The 25,422-nt window shown below is 39.9% G+C and overlaps 1 protein-coding gene across 2 annotated transcripts in view; it reads right to left on the bottom strand.

Moving 5' to 3' along the window:
- The window catches only part of ATP9A (ATPase phospholipid transporting 9A), a 95,714-nt gene that overhangs the window by 5,669 nt on the left and 64,623 nt on the right, over window positions 1–25,422 (bottom strand). For both annotated transcript variants that reach the window (XM_034433019.3, XM_034433018.3), the window contains exons 19-27: window positions 20,013–20,111; window positions 16,087–16,176; window positions 15,678–15,822; window positions 11,912–11,976; window positions 9,639–9,794; window positions 8,452–8,516; window positions 5,992–6,100; window positions 5,825–5,882; window positions 1,875–2,078 (exon numbers count right to left, since the gene is read on the bottom strand). In XM_034433019.3, the coding sequence (XP_034288910.1) occupies window positions 1,875–2,078; window positions 5,825–5,882; window positions 5,992–6,100; window positions 8,452–8,516; window positions 9,639–9,794; window positions 11,912–11,976; window positions 15,678–15,822; window positions 16,087–16,176; window positions 20,013–20,111 (991 nt within the window). The remainder of the gene's footprint in view (window positions 1–1,874; window positions 2,079–5,824; window positions 5,883–5,991; window positions 6,101–8,451; window positions 8,517–9,638; window positions 9,795–11,911; window positions 11,977–15,677; window positions 15,823–16,086; window positions 16,177–20,012; window positions 20,112–25,422) is intronic.

The following is a 25,422-nucleotide window of genomic DNA, read 5'->3' as shown; positions in this document are numbered from 1 at the left end:
AATTATGAACTCTGAATCAGAAATGTTAACAGGAAGCTGTTAATGGTACCAGTTTGTTGCTTAGCACGACTCCTGCTGTTTCGTGGCAATCCTATAGCAATGAGTTTTAATTTTACCTTTGGGGCCTATTTGTTTTCCTATTCCGAGCCTGCTGAGTACAGAGGAAAAAGAAATTAAGCATAGCAGTTCACATAGTTCCAGCAGGCCTCGTATTAATCCTCAGTGAAGGCTACCAGTTTTGAGCTACAAAAATCCAGATTAGGATTAGATGGCGAAAAAGAAAGAACAGAAAAGAAAAATTAAAGGAGAGAAAAATAAGTAAAGAAAAATAAGCAAAACAAAATAAGCAAAGCAAAGCATTGTCTCTTTGCTGCATTTTAGCAGCTTGCTGGATTTTTATAGCACAGTTCTGATAGCCTTGTGTCAATGTTAGTAGAATTTTGCCAACAAACTTTCAGAGACAGTGGATTTTTTTTACATTAAAAGGTAAAGGTTTCCTCTGTCCATTCTAGGGGCCAGTGCTCATCTCTGGTTTTTTAGCTGAGGGAATCAGCATTGTCTGAAGACTTTTCCATGGTCATGTGGCCAGTATGACTATATGCCGAAGCACACGGAACACTGTTACTTTCCCACTGAAGTGAAACCTATTTATCTATTCACATTTGCCTGCTTTTGAACTGCTAGGTGGGCAGGAGATGGCATAAGTAATGGGAACTCACCCCGTCACATGGCGCTTGGGTCTCGAACCTGGGCTGTCAGCTTTCCAGTGAGAAGCTCAGTATCTTTAACTGCTGAGTCACTGCCCTTCCCCCCTTCCCCTTTTCCTTCCTCCCCAGGTGGCAATTTTGGGGAGGAAGGAAATTCGGGGGAAGATGTGATGATTGGAAAGATCTTAACTATTTCCCATAGCTTTATTTGCACAGAATTATTCCATAAAATATTTTCTTGATAAACAATTTCTGGACATTTAAAAAGGTAGAACAGGTGAAACTGATTTTAAATTATAAGGGTAAAATAAATCTCTGACTTTTTAAAATAAGAGAGAGTTATATTTTGAAGTACAAATTTGCACATGAAACTTGGCATCCAGTGGGATGTTTTGGGCTACGGAATATTTTTTTTTAATAAACCTGCTTGTCAAGTTTTGCACAGAAGTGGAAGATAAAAATAGAAATTGGGGAAACTTAAGTAAAAATTCGGCATTCACAGTTTCACATTTGGGACCATTCCAACCGTCAATCAAGGACACCATATTGTCTTGCTGTAAATTCAGGACTGCTTTGCAAAGGAGCTGTAATGGTCTAAATGTTCTTTCTCTACTATCAAACCCTTCAATTACCTGATTTGTTCCATTTTCACTACATGACCCGACTAACAAGAGATGGAAAATAAGCCCCTAGTAAACACATATTACTTGATAGAAAGAGTATCAATTAGAGAAACTGTGGGGGATAGTTGAGTGATTTCCCATCTCTCTAATTTTAACACAGCTGTGAAGCTTTTATTTTCTAGAAGGCTTCTCAATCCAGCTTTTATAATCCCCCTCTCGAATTTCTAGTCCCTAAGCAAGTAGCCTAGACACATACTGGTTTGAAACCAAGATCTGCCTCTTATTGCTGATATTGATCTTCCATTCATGAGAGGTAATATTTCCTGATGTTTATATAAAGTTTGATCAAAAACCATTTCAGTTCTTTGGGTCCCTTGCAAAATAACTCATACCTAACTGCCTATACTTTACAATTTCAATAAAAATGTAACAGATAAAATGATCATCAATTTCCAGCTTCATTATTTAGCAGAAGATTGAGGTGTTCTTCCATTTTGCAAATAATTGAGGAAGTTTGAAGGAAGACAACACAAAAGATAGTTACCAATAAATTCATGTAAGAAGACCAGTGAGGCAATGTAGCATGACAGACTGAGTAATTCTGCCACTATCATGAGCCAATGCCACGTCTGAATGGTCAGTGCCACCATCAGCAGTTCAGTGAGGATCAAAGATGTGAAGGAAATTGCCACAATGTGGACGAATTCAGACTCAAAAAGCAGAAGTGCGCCATACATAATTATGCTGCCTGAAATGAGAGGAAATGAAAGGAGTTACAGCATCAACCAGAATGACAATTGTTGTCGACTATCTATAATGTACATGATTGGATTGAATGGAAAATAATGTCTCCAAATGATAATTGAACTGAACTATTTTGAAATAATCCAAAGCTTTGAAAGTTCAGACACACAAAAAGGATTTCTTTTTTGTGACAATACAATGTTTAGGATTTATACCTCATGAGCTGCCTATGAAGCAGTTGTGAAATTGGATCTCATCATTTTACCTCATCCGTCCTAAAACCCAGACTTGACATCAGGTAATCTCCATATTTTTGCCAAATTGAAGGAATATCTTTGTGGGCATTTGTTGAAGAGGTGGAAAAGACTACCAACCCCTGACTCAAGAGACAGATTGGAGTTCTTTTGTGGAAGCTTTCAAAAGTTTGTTCATCATTGGCAGAAGTGTTTAATGAATAGTTATGGAGTATAAAATTATATACTTCTCATTCAACCTGTGTACAATGACACTTGTTACCCTTCCTGTTGGACCCAAAACCAAGAATGACATGTAATTCTTCCAAATGAGTTTTAATTATTTCACACCTACAGACAACATCTTGCAAAACTAAACATTCTACTATCTTTACCTACAATATACTCTGTGAACTATAAGAGAGGAGCTATCTTCACCTTCTTTCTCTTACAAATCTCAAACTGAGTTGCCATTTACTCCTCTGGAATGTACCCCCTCCCTCCTGTGAACTTACCTCCTGATGAAATGAATCTGTAATTGCCAGCCAGCCCATAGACAAACCCCCCACATGATGGGGAGGGCCAAATTATAATTTTTATCTAAAACTTGCAGAACTGTATCTCGCCGCTGGAAATGGCTTTAGTACTTTGATCAATTCAGGAGAAACTGGCTTCCACAGTTCTGTTATTATACACAACCCACATAAAATAGAGTTCCAATAGTCCTTGCAGTCTTTTTTTCCCAACCTGGACTATTCTGGATGGCTAACTACCAAAATAGTTTCCTAAAGAGAAATGATTAGTGTGTATGGAAATATCTTATTTTTATCTAGTGAATCTGTTTATTCATGATTCATTCTACATTTGCAAATAAGTCTGCAAAACAATGAAGCCTATCCTATAAAAATGTTTACTGGCCTGTTTGGCAAAGAAATGCTAAAAAAACCCTCTGATTCTCTTGTAAAATCCTTATTGGAACAAGTTGCACAAGAGAATTGGTGGGTTCTCCATCATTAGATATGCTGAAACTGAGGCAAAACATACTATACATTTCTCAAGGATGTTCTAATTTGAAATTCCAAATAGAATTGGGAGCTGGAATTGGTGGTGGCCATGTTTTATTAGTAGCTGGTATAGGAACATGAAAATGTAAACAGGTAACAAGCATAAGGAAGAGTAAGAAACAAGAAACCAGTTTATCACACACAGAGGAAGAAAGAATGGAAAAAAAGACTACTGTATTTGAATCTAAGGAAAATATACTTTCAGGAATCAGTGCTTTCTCATATTTGTGTGCATATTTGTTGTTTTCTTCCAACAGTAACCCCTTCTACTTCAATCAGTGCTGCTTCAAAGCAAGGGCATTAGACTCTATGGCCTAAAAACCTCTTTCCAAATCTATAATTCTGTCAGCTGCATTATGTAGAAAAGACCAGGAAATCAACTTCCTCAAATGGCTAATATCATTTTTATTGAGTTTGGTTATAAAAGCACAGAATCTTGCAAGTCTGATTGTGCTGTGCCTTTTTTTCCTTCTTACTAGTTCACTGAATGAGGGAAGCATCTGCCTGAGCCACTTCTGAATGCTATCTCTTGTTCTAAACTTAGAAAAAATGTTTCAGTTCCTTTTGCCTAGGTTGGTTTCTGCATATCTCAATACAGGTAATCTTTCCTAAATTCTACACCTTTTCTCATGAAAGAAATGGAAACATTCCTTCCTATCCAACTTCACATGATATCATTCATAATTTTATGCACATCTCTGTAGTATATATGAAACTTTCTAGCTTAAGGCTCAGAGGGACTTGGAATTGATTTTAGCTATAATCCAAAGCATACATAAGCAACTAGACCCATTAACTTCAGCAGGAACTTACATTCACTGACACATAGACACTACACTGAAGGTAGCTGAGCATGTAAGGAGATAGGATGGGAAGATAAGAGTGATTTTGCATTCTGCTTCTGGCTGATCAAAGAATGGCTTCACAGTATCCTAGAGATTCAGATGCAGACACAAGTCATGACCTCAGCATGAGTAATCTATGTTGATGAGTAATCCGCAGCCTAATTTGAAAAGCAATTTGACCAGTGACTCAAGATTAAGCCATAAAATACAGATTCAGAGAATAACCTTTCCACCATCTGGGAAGAGCTCGGTTTGGGGCCATTCTTGGGCAAAAACTACTGGCCAAATTGCATGGTGTGATCCATCAAGGGGGTGAAGTCATTCGACCCACAGAATGTAATAGGAGAAGAGTCCTGGTTTAGAAATCTTTCCCACGATGTCTCATTTTTTCTGACTGACCAGAAGCCGTGTGTCCAAATGAAGGCTTTCATATTGTTTCCAGCATTGATACAGCCCTTGAAAATAATTTCTCTTGGAACGTTCTCTCACACATCTTTATTACCATCCCAACATGTTTATTTTCCTGATTTTGCTTCTCTAAAGTATCCAAAATAAGACAAGCAGTTGCCCTAGTGAATGAGGAGATATACTTGAAAACGAGTGGACAATGGATCTAAGCCATTACTATGGTATCTTGTAGCCAGATAACTTATTTCAAAATAAAGTCATTTCAATTCCTTCACTGAATTCAGTTATTTCTTGGGTTCTAGGCCATGTCATTCCTTTTTCTTCTGGTGATCAGCAGAAATGCCACTGATAAAAGGCAAATCCCTAGAAGGTGCAGCTTCAAGATGCTTACTATTCAATATGTTTGCTACCTGCTTACTATTCAATATGAATAGTAAGCAGGTAGCAAAGCTCTATGAACTACAGCTGTGTGAAGCTGCAGTACTTAGTAGAAAAATGGAGGAAGAACTTATACAACTGGAGCATGTAAACTGGATGAAACGGTTTTGGTATGGAGCATTTGACTTATGGATTGGAGGAACCCGAGACAAGTGACAATGATCTGTCCATGGAACACATGCGAGAAGAGATTGCAATGGTCTTCATCAGAACCACTTTAACATACCAGCACTTTCAAGGTGGAAATGTAGCAACAGAACCAAGAACCCTACTAATCGATGACAGCTTGATGGATTCCTCTCTGCTGCATCTAATTCCATCATTGCAGAAAAGGGAAGAATAGTTCTGGCAATGGTAGGCCTGAGATGACATAGACCAATTTCCTATGAAATTGTTGATCCTTGCTCTGTCTGTGTTCAAACTGACACCAGAGATAAATCTGCTCTTGGTCTGCATATCTCTGGCTTACCTCCAGGCCACTAGTTTTACCAGCCACTCTACAGGCTTTCTGGTGAGAAGGAAAGCAAGACTGCAGCCAAAGTCTGAGGAAATACGATCACTCAGCAGAAGCTAAACAGAACCCCTGGTGGTCAATGAGAACAAATTCAGAGCTCTCCAAAATTTGCCAGCTCTCTTTATAACTTGTGAAACTAAAAAATGGCTGAATTTCTTTTTTGACAGAGAATTATACGAAGCCAAACTTGGAGAACAGTTTATTTCAAATTTTCAGAAACACCCTGTTGAATAAAGGAAACCTCTTACCTTGATAGATACTTATTAAAACCCAGATCAAAAATGTCTTATAAGACAACGGTCTTCCCTAAAAATGAAAGGGCAGAAAAAATGAAAATGAAATCTGTCTCATATTTGTTAACCTCAAAGTCACATGCAGAAATTTGAAAGGAATACGAATGAAAGAAACTTCAAACCTTCAGGAGATCTTTGTAGAGCTCTGGATACAACATAGCCACTACTGCTTTGACATCTTTGTCCAGCACTAGAGAGAATACTGGAAACATGGTGTAGAGGGTAGAATATCTAAAAACAGGAACACAAGAAATTCCAGCTGAAGTTTACAGTCTACCATTTTAGTTTTCTTCGCAAATCCTCTCTTCATTTTCAAAAAGGTAGGACATGGAGACAAAAAGCAATGACAATGATTTCAATTTCAAAATTTATCTGTGCCAGAGGTTGTTAATTTTTTATACTCATTGGCAGGGGCCACATTTAACACATTTGCAGAGGACTAAGGAGTAATGATGCAAAGGAGGAAGACAGAATGGGGTATATACAAAGGTAGAACCCATTTTTTTCTCCACCTTTGGGCTTATTTTAGAAGGCTTACTGCTCTTTCTTTCTTTCTTTCTTTCTTTCTTTCTTTCTTTCTTTCTTTCTTTCTTTCTTTCTTTCTTCCTTCCTTCCTTCCTTCCTTCCTTCCTTCCTTTCTCTTCCCTCCCACCCTCCCACCCTCCCACCCTTCCTCCGAATTTGTATTACAACCACTATGTTTCCTATTTCAAAATAGTGGGCAATTATGCTCATACTTTATATATAAAATGCATGGCTAAACCTGTGCTGTCTAAGTAGGTGGCAGCTGGGTTCAGAAACTGGGTTGGGTCTGACTCAGTGGTGAAATCCAAATTTTTTTACTACTGGTTCTGTGGGCATGGCTTTGTGGGCATGGTGTGGCTTGGTGGGCGTGGCAGGGGAAGGATACTGCAAAATCAACATTCCCACCCCATTCCTGGGGGGAAGGATATTGCAAAATCTCTATTCCTACCCCACTCTGGGGTCAGCCAAAGGTGGTATTTGCTGGTTCTCCGAACTACTCAAAATTTCTGCTACCGGTTCTCCAGAACCTGCTGGATTTCACCCCTGATCTGACTAGCCTGGGAATGGGAGATCCCCCAGGGAATTGAGGACTGTAGGCTAGAAGGCTGGTAAAGAAAATCTTAGAAGTCAGTGGGAAGTCATTTCTGTGGTGTTGCTACAAAAACTATTGGATGAGTTTCTATGGCAACCAGAAATCAAGGTTAACTCTAGGGTATTGAAAGTATGTAAGTGTTTTACTATTAATCCTGCAAAATAACCCTGAATATTGTCTATGGAGATTCTTGGTCCTCCAGGCCATGGTTCTCCCAAAGGTGCTTTTTCCAAGAAGCAACTGAATTGTCTGGTTTTTCTTTGAAGACATTTTGCTTCTCATCCAAGATGCTTCTTCATCTCTGACTGGATGGTGTGGAATGGAGAGGATTTATATTTCTTTCAGACAACTGGTGATTTGCATTCTTTTAGAGAGACGTTGAGGAGCTTCTTGGAACTTCTGAAAGGTCTCCACACCCATTTGCACTACTCAGGTGACCCTGAGGACACAGATAAACCTCCAACTGGCCTCTAAAAGAATGCAAATGACCAGCTATCTGCAAGGAATAACCTTGAAATATTAAAATTTGAAGAGATGAAAGACTGCAGGTCTTAAGAAGCTATTTTATACAATCAGTGTCTTAATTCAACGAGGTCGGAGTGCTCTGCAGACTCCGTTGTCTTTCTCAGTTTATGTTACCAGATACTTTGAATTGGAAAAGATCAATTCCTGGGACTGTCTGAGTACAAATTAGATACTCTACTACTCAGCTACTAACTTTCCCCCACTGTTAATGTCTAAGCGCTGCTTGACCTCTAAAATAAACAGTTATAAAGAAAGACGTAATAAGTCTTATGTGCTACATAAATGTGGTGACCAGATATGCAAAAAAAATATGCACATGTACACATCAAGAGTTGGATCTGCTTGCGTTTTCTTGGCCAGATTATATTTTGAACAAAACCTCAAAGTATGCTGCTGAAATGGTCCAAAGATCCAGGACTTAATTTTATCCAAAACGCAACAGGACTCAGCCTCAAACCTTCCCTATGCTGCTGGGCTTTCACCCAAAAAAACAGTGATGTGGGGCACTGGCATTCATTTTATTTTCTTTCTGCAAAAGAGTCATATTATAAAAACATGGCTACACGATTTTGTTTACTTTTTTTTAAAAAAATCTGCACCCTGCTTTTTGTTTTCAGAAAAGACACCTCCCTTTCCCCCTCTCCCCTCCAACATGTTATATACCATTGCTTCTGGGATACAAAAGTTGCTTTAACAGCTAAAATTGGTCCTAATGGGATCCATGTGCTTTTTAATGGTTGCTGGATTAAAGTTGCTTTGAAACTGTGCATCTTCAAAGTGTCCTGCTTCATTCCGATAAGAGCAGCAGAGGCAGGAAGGAAGGAGCGCGACATTTTGGCCTGTGCTACACATTGCCATGACCGTTTTCAAACTCAGGAAGGCTTCAAACAAATCTCATTATACATTTTAACGATACCACAGGGAAGGGTTTGGCTCTTACCCAATGATGAGGAAGCCTTGATAGAGCGGAACAGAAGCAAAGTAAAACACCGAAGAGAAAACTGCCTATGGAATAAAAGGCAAGGAATTATTAGGCTTCAAAGCAAAAAGAAAACAAGAGTCAATGACAACTATCTCTTCAGCTTTCTCTTAACGGAAAGAGTTGGCGCTCCCTCATTTGTCAAGTAGGTGACAAGGCAAGTAGTGAAAATTAACACTCAGGACTCAGGAATGAGAAAAGACCACAGGTGGCTTCTCCACCCAGAAAGATTTGGAAATTTAGAAAAGGAGACATTGATGTTCATGGTAAATTAAATCCTAGTGAAAGCGTGTGTGTTTTTTTTTTAAAGGGTTCCAAAGGATATTATGCCTATTCAATAATTCAAAATTTTTTGAAAGTCATTATACAATCAAAACCAGAGATATTTCTGCTAGGGCTGATGGATAAAAATTTAGGAAAACTGCATGGTATTCTATTCCTATATATGATAATGACAGTAAGACTTTTATATCCCCAATAGTGGGAAGAGTTGACATTATCTACAATGCAAGAATGGTTGGCAAAGTTGATGGTGTTGGCTGAGATATTGAAACTGAGGGTCTCATTAGAGAAAAAGCATTGGGTAACTTTCATGCTAATTGGAAGTCCCTTTTGGACTTTTTTTTTGCACAAACAGAAAAAATGAAATGATATATGGATTTGGGGACTATTAATGTTCATAGATGATAAAAAATGGATGTGAATTACTTTTTATTTATATCTTCTGTAAAAGAAGTCTGAAATTATTCTTTCTTTTTTGCATTTCTGCTTCTTCCTATAATTTTTACTTTTTCTTCTTTTCTATCTTTTTTTCATTAGTTCTTATTAGTTTTTATCTTTTTACTTTAAAATTTAACAAAATTATTGTGTTCAAAAATGATTCCAAATCGGTGTAACTCACTGACAAACTGCTATCTGTTTTCCACACATGGAAGAGAAACCCTATCAGTTGAATGTGAGAAAGTAGGAATTTACAGACCAAAAGAAACAATGCTCAGTTCTTGTTTAATTGATTTCTCTTATTTTCTTTGCCATTTGGACAGAGCAAAGTAGAAATCCTATGTGGATTTTTTTTTTTAAAAGAAAAACCTCCTGTCTGGAGTCAAATGACCAGAGGACACTAAAGACAGTAAAGAAACATCACTGACCTGCATGGTACTGATGCACAAACTTCTGTGGATCACAAACTGGCTGAGAGCAGCAGATCTTTTGTAGCTGTTTCTTCCATGCACCATCAGTAGCCGTCCCAGGTGCTTAAACTGAGTGATGGAGAAATCTGCTGCAAGTGAGGCTTGTTTTCCTTCCTAGGAATACCGTGAAACAAAAATATCAATACCCTCCATCATTACAAAACCCAGAATTCTCCTGCCACAAAAGCAGGCATCGTTCTAGTTGTATACAGAAGCCTGTTCTCCTTAGATCAGCACATAAAGTCACTTGAATCAGGCATCTGACCGCGGTGAACATGGTATGTGCCTTTTGCACAGCTCCCTCACCTTTAAAACTGAGAAGTGAAGGAGTTCCAAAGAACGAGGATTTTTCTTTTTTACCAGTGTCTGGTTGATTTACAGTGCTATTCTATGCAGATTATTCACAGGTAAACTCATCTGTATTTAGTAGAGTTTACTGCAGTGTAATCCACATGCAGAATGTAGCCTTAGGATATCTGAGGCATTCACAAAATCATTTTCAGTTTTCTACTTGTGTTTTCCCAAAAATAAGACCCTGTCTTACATTTTTTGCCACCAAAAAAGGCACCAGGTCTTATTTTCGGGGGAGGGGATGTCATCAACTGACTCACTACACTTGAGTGTGTTGTCCCTGGTTTCCTTTTCGCTGTCAGAGGCCTTCAGGAATTTCTTCTGCAGACGGCAAGGCTAAAGGCATCTGCAATCGATAACAGAGCTCCAGATCGATCCAGAGCTCTGTTATCGGCTGCAGAGGCCTTCAGGAAAGCCTTGCTGGCGTTGCTACCTGCAGAAGAAATGGGCTGGCAAGGCAGGTGTCGGGGTGTGTGAGGCGTGGCTGAAACTGTCCAAAAGTAAGTAGTAGGACAGCTCCACCCCCCATCCCCAGCTTAATTTTTATCCGTGCATCCTGAAGTGGGCAGGATCTTAATTAGGGCTTATTTTGGGAGTAGGGCTTAATATTGGGCACACATGTAAAAATCAAGCTAGGACTTACTTTGGGGGTAGGTTGTATTTTCAGGGAAACATAGTACTTCTATTTATTGTTATTTATTTATAACACATTTTCTCTTTTTTTCTTGCAGGTAGTCTTTGATTTATGACCACAATTGGGACCAAAATTTCTGTTGATAAGCAAGATGGGGGTTGTGACTTGTGCCTAATTTTCACAATCTTTTTGGTCATGGTCCTTAAGTGAATCATTGCTGTTGTTGAAGTGAATCAAATGGACATTAAGTGAATCCAGTTTGATATTATGCCCATGTGATGCCATCACAACTCTCACTGCATGTTAAGGATGCCATGACTATCTCAAAATCATTTCTTAATACTTTTGGATAAGAGCAGTGGTGAAATGTAAATTTTGTTACTACCGGTTCCATGGGCGTGGCTTGGTGGGGGGGGTGTAATATGACTGAGTGGGCGTGGCCAACTTTTTTTTTTTTAACTTTTAAAACCATTTTTTGTACAACCTCTTCGGCTGAGAGGCTGTAAAAAAAATGCTTTTAAAGCCTCTGACAATCCCAGCTGACTTGCCTGATTGGCAGAGGCTTTTTTTCCTTTTAAAAACATTTTTTCTATAACCTCTTCGGCTGAAGAAGTTGTAGAAAAAATGCTTTTAAAAATTTTAAAAAAGCCTCTGATGATTGCGCGGCTCAGCCGGGCAATTGGGGGGGGGGCAGGAATTTTTGCTACCGGTTCTCTGAACCACCCGCTTCCATCGCTACCAGATCAGGCGATCCGGTCCGAACTGGGAGCATTTCACCCCTGGATAAGAGGGAAAACAATGCCCCGGTTAGGAATAAAATCAGACCAGAAAGGTATAGGATGACAGTTTAATCAAAAACATGTGTCTTAAATTGGGGCTAAAATCCTAAAAATTTGACACCCGCCAACACTGTGAGTGGGACCACATCACATCTGTAGGCTCAGGAAAAAAATATATATTTTTTTTACTTTTCCATTGCGTCATGTCTATTTTAAGGATTATACTTACATTTTTATGGTTTTCTCATATTAAAATAGGAATAAGCAATTATGGTCAAAGGAGGAAGGGTCTTTGATAAATAAAGAAAAAATTTGTCCAGAGAGCTTCCAAGGTTGTGTTCCATAAATCAGATGAAACTCTCATTGTGAGATTATGTCTATCCATTGAAATAAAGCATATCCCTCTCTCCTGAAATCCCTATCATTATGACTGTTGCATTCAAACTAAACATCATGCTTTGACTTACCTTTCCTTCAACACCAACACCACAGTCTGCCTCCTGAATCATACTGACATCATTTCCCCCGTCACCTGTAACACATAAGATCAAAAAAATTCAGGAAAATTTGGAGTGGCTTAGAATGCTAGCAATCAGATACGATCCGTAGCTATTCTACAGTATGTTTCCATTTTAAAAGACTTATCAAGGTAAAAAGAAAACAGAAGCCATGATGAGAAACATGGAGAATTATAAATGGAAAACTGTTCCAGAGTCAACATTGTAAATCTATGTGAGTGAGACAGCTGTAAAATAAGTGCTCTGTTTGGAACCACTCCTGGTATTAAAACCAACACTTTCAGTCTAATTGGGCATAAAGTACACTGTGTTGCTGCAAAGGGATAGTTCCAACATGGGAATGCTTCCAGGGCTGTTGTAGCATTTTTCTACAACCTTAGGGCAAGCCCAAGTGATGGGCATAGAGTCAAATTGGGCATATGGACATTCAAGTTTTACCTGCATGCATCTAGTGAATGAAACAGCTCATTACCGCAAGCTAATGAATTTCAACTAGCAGGTGAAATTTTAAAAAAAGAACTACACAGACACCTTCAGAGAGACAAAGAAACACAAAATTTCCCCCATGGAATGAGGTGGAGACATCTGAAACACATCTGGCTTAAATTCATAAGTTATCTGGAAGCCACACAGGGCAAATGGTGGAAGCACTGAATCATAAGAACATCCCATTTTTTGCCGTTTTCTTTATGGTTGAAAGCCAGTTCCAGTTCCCCTTGCTAGCCAAGGTTGGATCTGATTAGGTTTTACTTGGTCTGCTATAGCTAACCATAAAGAGACAAATCATTTTAGCTGTAGAATTCCTAGCTGGCAATGACGTCCTTTTGATTTTATTGTAACCCTTTGGTTACAATAATGGATTCCAGAGCTTCATTATACATGCAACATAAAATGAAAAGAACAGCAGGATGGATATTCTAATATCACTAGCAGTTTAGCATTTCTTTGGACAATTATTTCAGGTCATTCAATATAGATTTCACTGTCTCTTTTCACGTTTTAACTATGCTATGTTTTTTTTTTCAGTATAATGAGGTGTAAAGTAAGCAAGCGGAATAACTAAATAAAAGAGCAGAACACGTTTCATGGGGCCTATTTTTAAGGAAAGCAGAGATAATAAAACATGGTGGCTAAAATTCAAACCCACAAAGTCTGGGGGAAAAGAGTTAAGAGCTGCAGTTGTAGAAAATGCAATAAAATAAAATAAAATAAATCCACTATTTGATAGCCACTGAAGTTGGAACTGCAATTTCCAAGTGAAAATCCTCTTAAGAAAACTTTGCATGTATATAATAAGGGATTGAATTTAAAATGTGGTTTTCTTTCATTAAGAATAAATTATTCCTTAGGAAGAACTGTACCTTTTATCTAATCTGGAACCTATCTAAATTTAAATCCATGGAAATAAAGGTAAAGGTAAAGGTTCCCCTCGCACATATGGGCTAGTCATTCCCGACTCTAGGGGGCGGTGTTCATCTCTGTTTCAAAGCCGAAGAGCCAACGCTGTCCAAAGACATCTCCGTGGTCAAGTGGCCGGCATGACTAAATGCCAAAGATGCATGGAACGCTGTTACCTTCCCACCAAAGGTGGTCCCTATTTTTCTACTTGCATTTTTACATGCTTTCAAACTGCTAGGTTGGCAGAAGCTGGGACAAATAACGGGAGCTCACCCCATTACGCGGCACTAGGGATTCGAACCGCTGAACTGCCGACCTTTCAATCGACAAGCTCAGTGTCTTAGCCACTGAACCACTACATTCCTTAGTTCCATGGAAATAAACAGCATAAATAAGGGCTAACAATATTGCTGAATTTATGCCCCTCAAACACTCAATATGGGATGAAGAAGAGTTATCCCATCTCTCTGAGAACTGGAACTCTGGAGATTTAGGACAATGATAATATCTTGCTGCAAGAATGGCAAGGCTATTTAATCCAAGTACTGTAGTCCTCAAATTTCAACCATTGGTTTAATAACTATTCAAAGTTGCAATGGCACTGAAAAAGGTGCTTTACAACTGGTCCTTGAACTTATGACTGTTTTGGTTGTGATCATGTGATCAAAATTCAAGCCTGTCACAATTTACAATGGTTACAGAGTCCCGGGGTCATGTGATCATCATTTGTGACCTTCCCAGCCTGTTTCCAAGAAGCAAAGTCAATGGGGGAAACTGGATTTTCTTAATGAACGTAAGATTCACTTAACAACGGAGGATCCCGGACCTTCGCACCTTCCGTCGCGTGCTTAAAACGTTTTTATTTCATCAAGCTGGCCTGGCCTAAATCTTCTCCTTTTTTAAATTTAAATTTTAAACACAAATTTTAATCTGTTTAATTATGGGGCATTTTAAAATTCAGCCAAAATTATTTAATTCATTTTAATCTATTTTAAATTTTGTATCTCTGTGTTTTATCTTCTGGCTGTTCACCGCCCTGAGTCCTTCGGGAGAAGGGCGGTATAGAAATTTAATAAAATAAAATAAAATAATAATAAACAACTGCAGTGATTTGCTTAACAACTGTGGGAGAAATATCATAAAATAAGGCACAACCCACTTAACAACTGCCTTGCTTAACAACGGAAATTCTGGTCCCAACTGTGATTGTAAGTTGAGGACTACCAATAAACTCAATTGATTAAGAGTCATCAAATCACTGTCAACTCTTAGCAATCACACAGATTTTCTCCACGATAATTTCTTCCAAGAACACCAAAATGTCTGTGGTTATGATGGCATGGTTTAATTACTCTTCTGCAAGTGATCAGGAGGTTAGACTCAATGATCGTTTCTGATCTCTCTTTATTTTCTGCAAAATTATTACATTTGCATGGAAAGGGCTACCTCATAGCTACATCCATGGATTTGCTTTCCTTTCATTTCATGGGGTGCTGCAGTGGTGGGTTGCTACCAGTTCGCCCCGGTTTGGGTGAACTGGTAGCAGCGACGGTGAGAGGCTCCGCCCACCCACCTAGACGTCATCAAAAACACTCTGTGCATGCGCAGAAGCGCCACATGCTCCCAATAGCGAACCGATAACACCGGGATTTGAAACCCACTACTGGGGTGCTGCTTCAGAAACTCTCTAACCTTTATTAAAACTCCAGAAAAATGAAAACCCATAGATGTGTGATGTTTAAATCACAGCTTTTTCTCCGTTTCCATGCACTGAGGAACCAATATGTAGAAAAAGATGCTAAACTAGAGAATCCAACTGGAGAATCCCTACTATGAGAGATTGCAGGGAGGCTAGGAAATAAAGATAAGAAGAAACAACTGAAAAACTGAAGAATAATCCACAGATAGCTTAACCCAGGGGTGTCAAACTCAAGACCGGGGGGGGGGAGGGGGGGCAGGCAGATCTGGCCCGCAGGGTACTTAGATCTGGCCTGTGGGGCCACCCTGGAATCAGCGAAGGACCAGCCTGTCTGCTATGGTCTCCTGCAACCCTCTACCAGTGAAAACAGAGCTCAGGAGGGCCGCATGCCTGCCGGCCTGTTGCCTGTGCAAATTGAGCTGCGCATGTGCATGCATGTTCCAGCCAGCCCCTCATGTGACCCAATTCCAAATACCCCCCAGCCCGGTAGTGGGTTGCAGCCTGGGGGTTGGGGACCACTGATCTGTAGATACCCCAAGAATAACCTAAAAGATACCATACTGAAGTACGTCTAATCTTTGCTTCCTTGATGTCACCTGTGTGAAGCTTAACACCTACCTACTGCGCAGGTCAGCTTCCCAGTTCTCTCCTTGAGTAAGCGTACAATCTGAGCCTTTTGTGTTGGGGCACATCTACAGCAGATGACTGCTGGACACTGGCAAGCCAGTTCCATGAACTCGTACTCATAGTATTTCAAGCATACCTATTCCATGAAAAAAAAAAACAAAGAAACAAATAAAGGTAATGGGATGCAGATATTCTTTGCCGACCCCTGTCCCTTGTAAGAGCCTGATGTTCTAGATCAAGTGTTTCTTGGTCGTGGCAACTTTAAGATAAAGCTAAGAGTTCTAGGACAACTTCTTTTCAAGGTTGAAAAACATTTCCCTGGAGGAATTTGAAGGCCTTTCTGGCCAAAGTTGGCACCTGCTGCAGAAACAGGAGCCAGGAGCTCCAGTCCACCTCTCACCTCCAAGGAATCCCCAGAAATCACCAGCGCACAGTCATGCTTGCGGCGGAAAGCATTTAGCTCCAAATGTGCTTCTCCACGGTTGGTCACCTGGACAGGAGAGAACGGGTAGTTTAGTGTCAGCAAAGAATTCATTGTATGTCACATGGATGTCAAATCAGCCAGATGGTGTCTGGTGTCCTGATCCAAGCCCTGCCACTTCTGTACTTGCAGGTCTTATTTATTTAGTATATATGTAGGCTGCCCCAATCTGTCGTAATTCTGTGTGGGTGAGAAAATAAGACAATAGAAACAAGACTATACATAATCCCCAAAATAAAAAAAAAAGGTTAAGGTTAGGCAAAATGAAGAAGCCAATACAAGGGACCACCATCCACTCTTATTCATGGCTTTGAGAAAATCCAGCTTTTAAAAGTTTGTTTAAGTGGGGCCTGGAAGATACGAATCTTGGTGGATGAGGAATTGTGTTTCAGAGAGCAGGCACCATGACAAAAAAAAGGCCTGTTTTCTGGTTCCCATCACACAATCTATTGGACCTGGAGGATGTCAACCAGTGGTGGGTTCCAACCGGCTTTACTACCGGTTCTCTTCGTGCACGCCTATCAGCTGGGCTAAAAAAGAAGAAATAAAGGTAGGAATAACGTGGGGGCGGGCGGGAGGGCCCAGGTCCCAGACAAAGAGAACCGGTTCGGTGACGTCACATCGTCACCACTACCGGCTCGGCCGAACTGGGCCGAACTGGGAAGAACCCACCACTGATGTCAACCTACCACAGAATGCATGAGATGGGCAGAAACTACTGGTAATAGACTGACACTCAGATAGCAAAGCCTTATTCCATGAAGGGCTTTATAAGTAATATCCAGGACCTTGAATTGCACATAGGACCTTATGGTAACTATTATAGTTACAATGCAGAAGTGTTACCTGAACATATCACAGCATGCTCATAACTCTGGTGTATTATATTTCAAGTAATTACACTGCAATTGTCCAGACATAAGGTGACCAAAGCATGAATGACTGTCTTAAGGGCCTTCAACTTCAAGCACAACTGACACACTAAATTAATTTGGGTGAAAGTCCTCCTGACAACAGCTGTTGCCTGCTATTCAAGCAGAAGATATGAACTCTGAAAGATCTCCAGATTGTGACTAATCCTGAAAACGATAGTGCAGTCCAATTCAGGACCAAATATGGATGGAAGCAGTCCAGATTTTTTGGGGGGGGTGGGGGGGGAGAATCCAATTAATCACAACTGCCCAGTCTTGTCAGGATTGAGCCTAAGCCTGTTCAGCTCAGATTCACACAGCGCCTCCAGACACTGGGAGAAGATCTTGAGAAGCGTGAGATTCATAACTGCGTATCATCAGCACACTGATGAACTCACCCAGTGGCCTCAAATAGAAAGGGCAATTGCCCAAACCCTCTCCCCACCTCTCAACACTGACCAAAACCAATCACAGAGAAAGGAAGAGATCACTAGAACATCCTGATCCCCACTCCTAATACCTGGAGGATACCTGTTCTGACCTAGGCTTCCCAAGAGCATGAAGCAGATTTCTTGTCCCGACAAAAAACCCTTTTTATTAAGTTACTGTTAATTCTTCTCATTCACATCCAGCGAAGTCTTTCAAGGGTGAATTTAGTCACAGACCTTATCTGGCTTGTAGAGCTGCCAGACCGGTATCTTCAAAACTTGGCAAGGAGTCATGAACCAATTAAGCGAATTAATTGTCTCCTGCAAACTCCACTCCCCTTTCGCTCCTCTTTTATTCCCTCTGGGAGGGGCCATTCATCATCCACCTGTGGCCTTACTCCCAAATTGACCCTTGTTCTTTTGCTGTTCCCTTCGTCTAGCAACTCTGCGCATGTGCACATGGGAACAGGCTCCAGCTGTTTGTCTGCCTCACTGATGTCTGACTCTGAAGGCAGCTGATAACTGGCATACGGCCCTGGCTCCCTCTCTGTCTCCGATGCAGAGCCCTCATCAGAGCCTTCCCCAGACTTCAGACTGGCCCATGTTCCTCCCCAACCTCCTCACTGTCCAAATCTGCTGCCAGCTCTGCTGGCGGGCCACAACAATACCATGGTCAATGATACTGAAAGCTGCTGGATATCAAGAAGAACCGGGGTGGCTGCCCATAAATCCTGCATTTTGCTCCTCCCTAGCAAGGAATGAGTCACAGCCCCCCCCCCCCCAAAAAAAAGACCTACTGGGCAGCTAGTTGAGGATGTGATAAAGCTGGAGAAATAATTACATTTCACCGTTCTTATTGCTACCATGTAATCCCTAGGCTCTCATTCATCCTCAATTAGATTCAAAGACCCTTTGTCTTCTTCCAACAGCACTCTAGGCCTTTTTCTGGCATTTTGTCTCCTGAAGTTCCTCAGAAAAATCAAGAAACTCATTAGGATCGTTACACAGTGAAAGGCCACAGAGGAGCAATTTGATCCAAGGATTGTAGGCAGCAAAAAGTGACTCAAATGTTGCAGATTTTTGAATGCTTACAAACTTACATTAGTGTGGATCTTATCCAGAACATAGAAGAACGATTAGTGGCTCAAAGAAGTAAAAGAAAGCACTGATCAGTCTGGGGGGAAAACAGGACATATAAAGGTAGGAAGAGAATTGGGTTATGAATATGACACTATTCTCACCTAAACATTTTTCTGACATAATTCAGTGCATTCTTACTTGGTAAAGAAAGTATAAAGTATTCAAATCCAAAGAAGACAAGGACATTTCAGATTTGGCAGAGATATCTTTGGCATACCTGTATCAAGCAGAGGAGGTGTGTGCACAGTAATTCCAAAACAACTAGTTTCTTGCTTTTGGGGGTCTGTATACCACATATTTTTGCTGTATACAGCAAAAAAATAAATAAAAAATAACCAAATCTGGTTTTTGAATGGAACTATCAGTATCCAGGGGTACGTCTGCATAGCCCTCTCTTTTTATTCTTACACCCATGATCACACTTTGTGAAGAGATTGCTCCATCCCGGTCAACGCTATGAACTTGTGGCAATTTTAAGAGAGGATCTATTGAAAGAATTCTAGAAGACAAAGATCAGTAATTTCTAGTGCTCTTTAGGAAATTTAATGCCACTGTATTAAAAGAGCTGAAGTCAATAGCATAAGGAAGAACACACAATATAGTTCAGAAATGAAAGTGACTGTTAAACGCAGGGCTAAAGGACAGGCTGCATAAAGATCTGCATCTCTACTTTAATGACTCAGGATAGTCCTTTTGCCTGAGACAATTTAGCTTAAATGAACAAAGTGATATTCCATCTTTTATTGCACAGCCATGGTACAGAAACACAGTGGCCTTTCTTGGTTTGCCCAATGAAATCTTGGAGCCTGACATTTTGCAAAATGCCCTCAGAAAACATTTTCAAAGAGATGCAGGGTTCCTTTTACAGAACAACAAGGATGAGCAATAAATTAGTTCTTCAAGACAAGGCAGGAGAAAACAACATTCACACTGGTTTCAAATCTTCAGTGAAGGGCGGATTTGGAAAATAAGCCAAAGTGCTTTGCTGTAATATTTTTTTGGGGGGGGAGAGGAAGAGAACCATCAGAACAAGAATTAACCATTTTAACATTTTTGATTTGTTCATAAAATGCATTTCTGCCCAGCATTTTGTCTTGTTCAAGAACTTATTTCAGGAGCGATCCAAGCACCCTAATAAAATTGAGCCTGCAAGAAATTGGAGGAAACAAGAGCTCTTTTTCCACGTTGAAGTTCCATGTTCTAGGATCCATCGTATGCAATGATGTTTGCAGCAAAGTTAGGCTTATATCATATGCTCAGGCTGTAGTCTACAAGCACAGTGAAGCTGAATGTTATTTCCCCCCAATTCAAAATAAAGCTCTGTGGACAAGTGCTAAGTAAATTAAGTTTTATTTGTATTACTCACCAGTCTAAATATATGAATGTCCTGAGACCTGGTTACCAGATGTGCATTCTTAGCTGTACACGTGGCTGTTTCCAGTTTATCCCCTGTGAGCATCCATACCTAGAATAAAAAAAAAAATTCAAAACCTCACATGAATAGAAACAAAGAGCCAGTATAATGCAATGGTTTGCTTTGGACCAGACTCCCTGGAGACTCAGATTCAAGATCCCACTCAACCACAGGGCTCACTATGTGGATCACTTTTTCTCAAGTCAGCTTACAAGGCTGATGTTCTGGGGATAATATTAGAAGAAGCTCATATTTAAGCTGCATTCAACTCTAAAAGGAAAGCAGGTTGCATTAAATGTAGTAAATAAATAATGGTAAATAATAAAAAGGCACTTAATAAATGTTTAGCTTGTAGGAAAGTTAATATATATATTATATTTTAGATATTTAGAAGCCAATGTGGCACTGTGGTTAAGACCAGGATCCTGGAGACTCAGGTTTGTCTATTTTCAGCTATGGAAAATCATGGGGTGAAATCATTCTCTCTCAAATCAACCTACCCCACACCATTACTGTTGTGGGGAAAACACAGAAGAGGAAATACTAAGTATGCTGCCTTGGGGTCCTGGAGGAAAGTTATATAAATCTAACAAATCAATCAATAAAATTAGTAAAGATGACCCTATAAAAATACAAAAATCTCCGTTGTGTCAAGAGATTGATGACTTCCTGTGATTTCATGGACATACCCATTTCTTTTTCTTGGCACTAGAGTAGAACACCATTAGGAAAATTGGAGAAGACCCATCCTCCCTGACGTATCATGATTTTTTCCAACTACCCAACATCTAGGCACTGTAAAAATAAATAGAAGGAACTTGCACCTTTATACCAAGTAGATTATCTCTGTCTTCTGGATAATAGAGTTGGACAAACTAAGGACAAGGACAAATCTGAAAGTAAGTCCCATGATTTTTTATTTTTATTTTTATTTGATTTATATGCCGCCCTTCTCCGGAGACTCAGGGCGGCTTACAATGCGTTAAGCAATAGCCTTCATACTTTTGTATATTTATACAAAGTCAGCTTATTGCCCCCACAAACTGGGTCCTCAATGATAAAAGTATAAATGATAAAAGTATGTAGCTTCTACTACTTCAAGGGCTTCACCACACTTTGCAAGGTAAGAGCACTGAGTTAGGGACCAGTAGGGTGGAAGGATTAAGTGGTGAAATACTATCCATAGGGATCTCCCAGTATTAATTAGGTGGGGTCAAGTTGAGTCTGGACTGGATTTTAATTAAAATATAATTGAAATCCTACACCGAGAAGAGATTTAGGTATGATGGCCTCAATAGTCTTTTCAAATCCCATGATTCTTTAAAGTTTTATATAAATGCAATTGACAAAAGCAATTTTAGCAATTGCGTATTTGGAATAAATTACATGGAATTTAAAAGTAATTGTTAAAAAGCCTTTTTATATCATACTGGGATCTAAGAGATATATTTCGCAAAAACATGAGTCAACCTTGACCATTTTTGGAGATGGAAGCTGCAGCTAAGACAAATGGCACCAATAATGCAGTAATGGATGTTCTATAAAGGCAGCTTTAAACTGCTCCATGTGGCAGCTGTCTCAATGCAACAGGCTGTTTGTGTGAAGAAGATGCAGCAAGAAAGGTCTGTGGTGACATGGAGAAAATTGCCACATCCACACAATGAGTCATTGTACATCATGAGAAGACAGTAACCATGTGGACAACTTCATAGAGATTTTCACATAGCAACCAAAATATGCGCGCAAGTCTCTGATTAAACTTTTTAATAGTCAGTGGAATCCAACAAAATTGGCCTGCTTTGCATATTGCACAATTGTTGCTTTGTTGGGAAATACATCTTATGGAATGGGCACTAGTGATATATAATCATGTACATCTTATGGAATGGGCACGAGCAGTGGTGAAATTAAAAAAATTCCCCTACCGGTTCTGTGGGCGTGGCTTGTTGGGGGGAGGTCATGTGACTGGCTGGGCATGGCCAACTTGACATCACTCACATCGAGGGGCTCCTCACTGGCCCCTCCCCTCCGCCACTCCTTGTTGTGAATGGCAGGAAAATGGGGAGGGGAATATTCCTACCTACCATCCGTCCCTCAGTCTGTGCTGAGATTGAGGAATGGATGACAGGCAGGAAAATCCCCTTCCCCATTTTCCTGCCTTTCATAAAAATGGCTCCATTCCAGCTGCTCTCCCCCACCCCTGTCACCCTCCCTCCTGGGGACTACCTTAAAAGGGACAGGCTGCATCAGCTCCATTCTGAATGGAGGGAGAAAAGTTAGCATTCTCTCTGCTGCATTTAACATTGAATAACTTTTCTCCCTCCATTCACAACGGAGCTGCTGCTCCCTTTATGGTTCCCTCCTGGCCTCCTCCCTCCTGGGGACTACCTTAAAGGGACAGGCTGCAGCAGCTCAGTTCTGAATGGAGGGAGAAAAGTTAGCATTCTCTCTGCTGCACTTAACATTGAATTCTGTGGAATATTGAGCGGCTAGAAGAGGTGAGCGGTGACCAGCCGGGCATGGGTGGGGCCAATGAGGGGTGATTACTACTGGTTCGGCAAACTGATGCCAATAATTCCTAGCGGTTCACCCAAACTGGTCTGAACTGGTAGGATTTCATCCTTGGGCATGAGGTATATAATCATGTAACCTGCCATAAATTCTACTACACATTTTGTTTTGTATTGCCAGTTGTAAATTGCAAATTTATCTTTGATACTTATGATATTTCTATAGTATACTGCAATGTTTTTCAACCTTGGCTGCTTGAAGTGTGGACTTCAACTCCCAGAATTCCCCAGCCAATTTGAAGGAGCACTCATGTACCACCTGATGCCAAGTTTTTCAAGCAGTCATGCATTTTCCTGAGATTTCTAGTCTATTACGGAATATGAGAATTCACACTGGGAAGAGTTATAATTGATATGGGAAGGAACTGAACACTTTCAACAGGCAAAGCCAAGAGTTTGGGGAGCATTTCTGAGTAGCACAAGCATGGCCTTGGGTATTTCTCTACATCTTGGATATCGTATCCATTCTCCCTTTTTTCACAAAAGTTCAAGTCTTGGCTTTCATGGAAAATTGTAAAATAAGAATAAACTCCATGCTGCCATTCTTTCCCTTCAGACAGGAATCCAAAGTCCCATGGTTTCAGACAAGCATTCTATATATCATTAATACAATTGAGCGTGTCCAGAAATATTTCACAAGAAGAGTCCTCCACTCCTCTGCTTGTAACAAAATACCTTATGCCACCAGACTTGAAATTCTGGGTTTAGAAAATTTAGAACTACGCCACCTTCGGTATGACCTAAGCATAGCTTATAAAATCATCTGCTACAATGTCCTACCTGTCAATGACTATTTCAGCTTCAACCACAACAATACATGAGCACACAATAGATATAAACTTAAAGTGAACCGCTCCAGACTCGATTGCAGAAAATATGAATTCAGTAACAGAGTTGTTAATGCCTGGAATGCACTACCAGACTCTGTGGTCTCATCCCAAAACCCCCAAAACTTTAACCTAAGACTGTCTACTGTTGACCTCACCCTATTCCTAAGAGGTCTGTAAGGGGCATGCATAAGAGAACCAGCATGCCTACCATCCCTATCCTAATGTTCCCTTTAATTGTATTCATTTTATGTATTCAATTCATGCTTATATATATTATCTAATATGTACTTGACAAAGTAAAATAAATAAAAATAAAAATCACACATGGCTTCATGTTAGCCAATAGGAAGCACAATTCAGTACTTTCTTTATACTAAATACACACTGAAATTTGTACAAGATAGTCCAGTTTGCTTGGTAATGCTAACAATAATGAAATCAGCTGAACTATGTTACTCGGGATGAGACAGGTACTTTAGTTATAAGCTGATTTAAAAAGCTTGCTTTCCTGACATGGGGAAATACCAGCTATGGTGTGATTCCTAAGCCACCATTTTTTTCCCCAATACAAGTGCTCTCTGAATAGACAGACTCCCAACTCTCAGTCATTCTGGGAATCCACACAGCAGGTGGGTACTCATATATTAACAATGCCTACTATAAAAGTATACAGAAGTTAAAGGTCTTTCAGTTTGAGCTTAATTCTTTTTAAACTTCATGAAACATCCTTGTATTTTTCTTGGCTTGCTATTTTTTTCTTATGAGGTGTTCTTCTTTTACCTGCCAATCTAGCCTTCAGCCAATCTTTCCTGGAAGATTCCGATACTAATCAGATCTGACCAAGGTTAGTTTTTAAAAATCAGCCAAGGTCAGCTAGGTGCTGCCATCTATTTATATCACCAGATATAAAGAGAGATCAATCAAATAAAATGCATTCCCTTGGAAGTTTTAGTGGGCTGTCAATCCCTCTGCCTTTAGAAATATCTGGCTCTGAAATCGCATTCTTAATGGAACTGATGACAATTTCAGCTGCTCTTTGGTTATATTTAAACAGGTTATATTATATTATATATTTATATTGTTTTTATTTATATTTGCCTGACAGTAGTCCTGACACTGGTCTGAATACCCTGGAAAAGTGTGCAACAGGAAAGTCAGATAAGCTGCAGCATCCAGAGCAGTGGGAAGTCTTTGTAATGCCACCTTTGTCAAATCCCTGAATTTACTTAGAAGCAGAATGGAATATACTTCCTATTTCAATGGAACATCCTGCTCAGATAAATAATTTTGTTAATTGAAGGGGAAATGCTGTTCTTCTACCAAAAATCGTAGCAATACCAAACCAGAATTCTCAGATGTGACTCCATAAACAATGTAGGTACTTAACCGATACAGGTAGTCGTTAACTTACAACCACAACTGAGTCAAGAATTATGGTTGTGAGTCTTTCTATGGATATTAAGCAAAGCCATTGTCTGTAATGGGCATTTTTTGTTGGAAACTAAATGTAAATGCTGGTTTCTGGCAAAAAAAAAAAATGTGGTCATATGACTGTGGGAAGCAGTAAACAGCCACAAATTGGGGCCAGTTGCTGAATGCCCAAAATACAACTGATGTGACTGTGGGTGTAGTGTCAGCTGTCAGAACTTTGAATACGGTTTGTATCTTTTTTTTGGTTCTGTTGTAACATTGAATGATTGCTAAGTGACTGGTCGTAAGTCAAGGACTACCTGTAGTGCTTTATATACTGACAGCATTATTAAGGTGCTCCTAATGATGTGGAATAGGGAGGCGGTGGCTCAGTGGTTAAGATGCTGAGCTTGTTGATCGAAAGGTTGGTAGTTCAGCAGTTCGAATCCTAGTGCCGCATAACAGGGTGAGCTCCCGTTACTTGTCCCAGCTTCTGCCAACCTAGCAGTTTGAAAGCACGTAAAAAATGCAAGTAGAAAAATAGGGACCACC

This window comes from Pantherophis guttatus, chromosome 3, assembly GCF_059756535.1.
Source record: "Pantherophis guttatus breed Tessera chromosome 3, ASM5975653v1, whole genome shotgun sequence".
Classification (NCBI taxonomy): domain Eukaryota; kingdom Metazoa; phylum Chordata; class Lepidosauria; order Squamata; family Colubridae; genus Pantherophis; species Pantherophis guttatus.
Note: the sequence above shows the minus strand (reverse complement) of the source record. Positions and strands in the feature narration are given on the sequence as shown.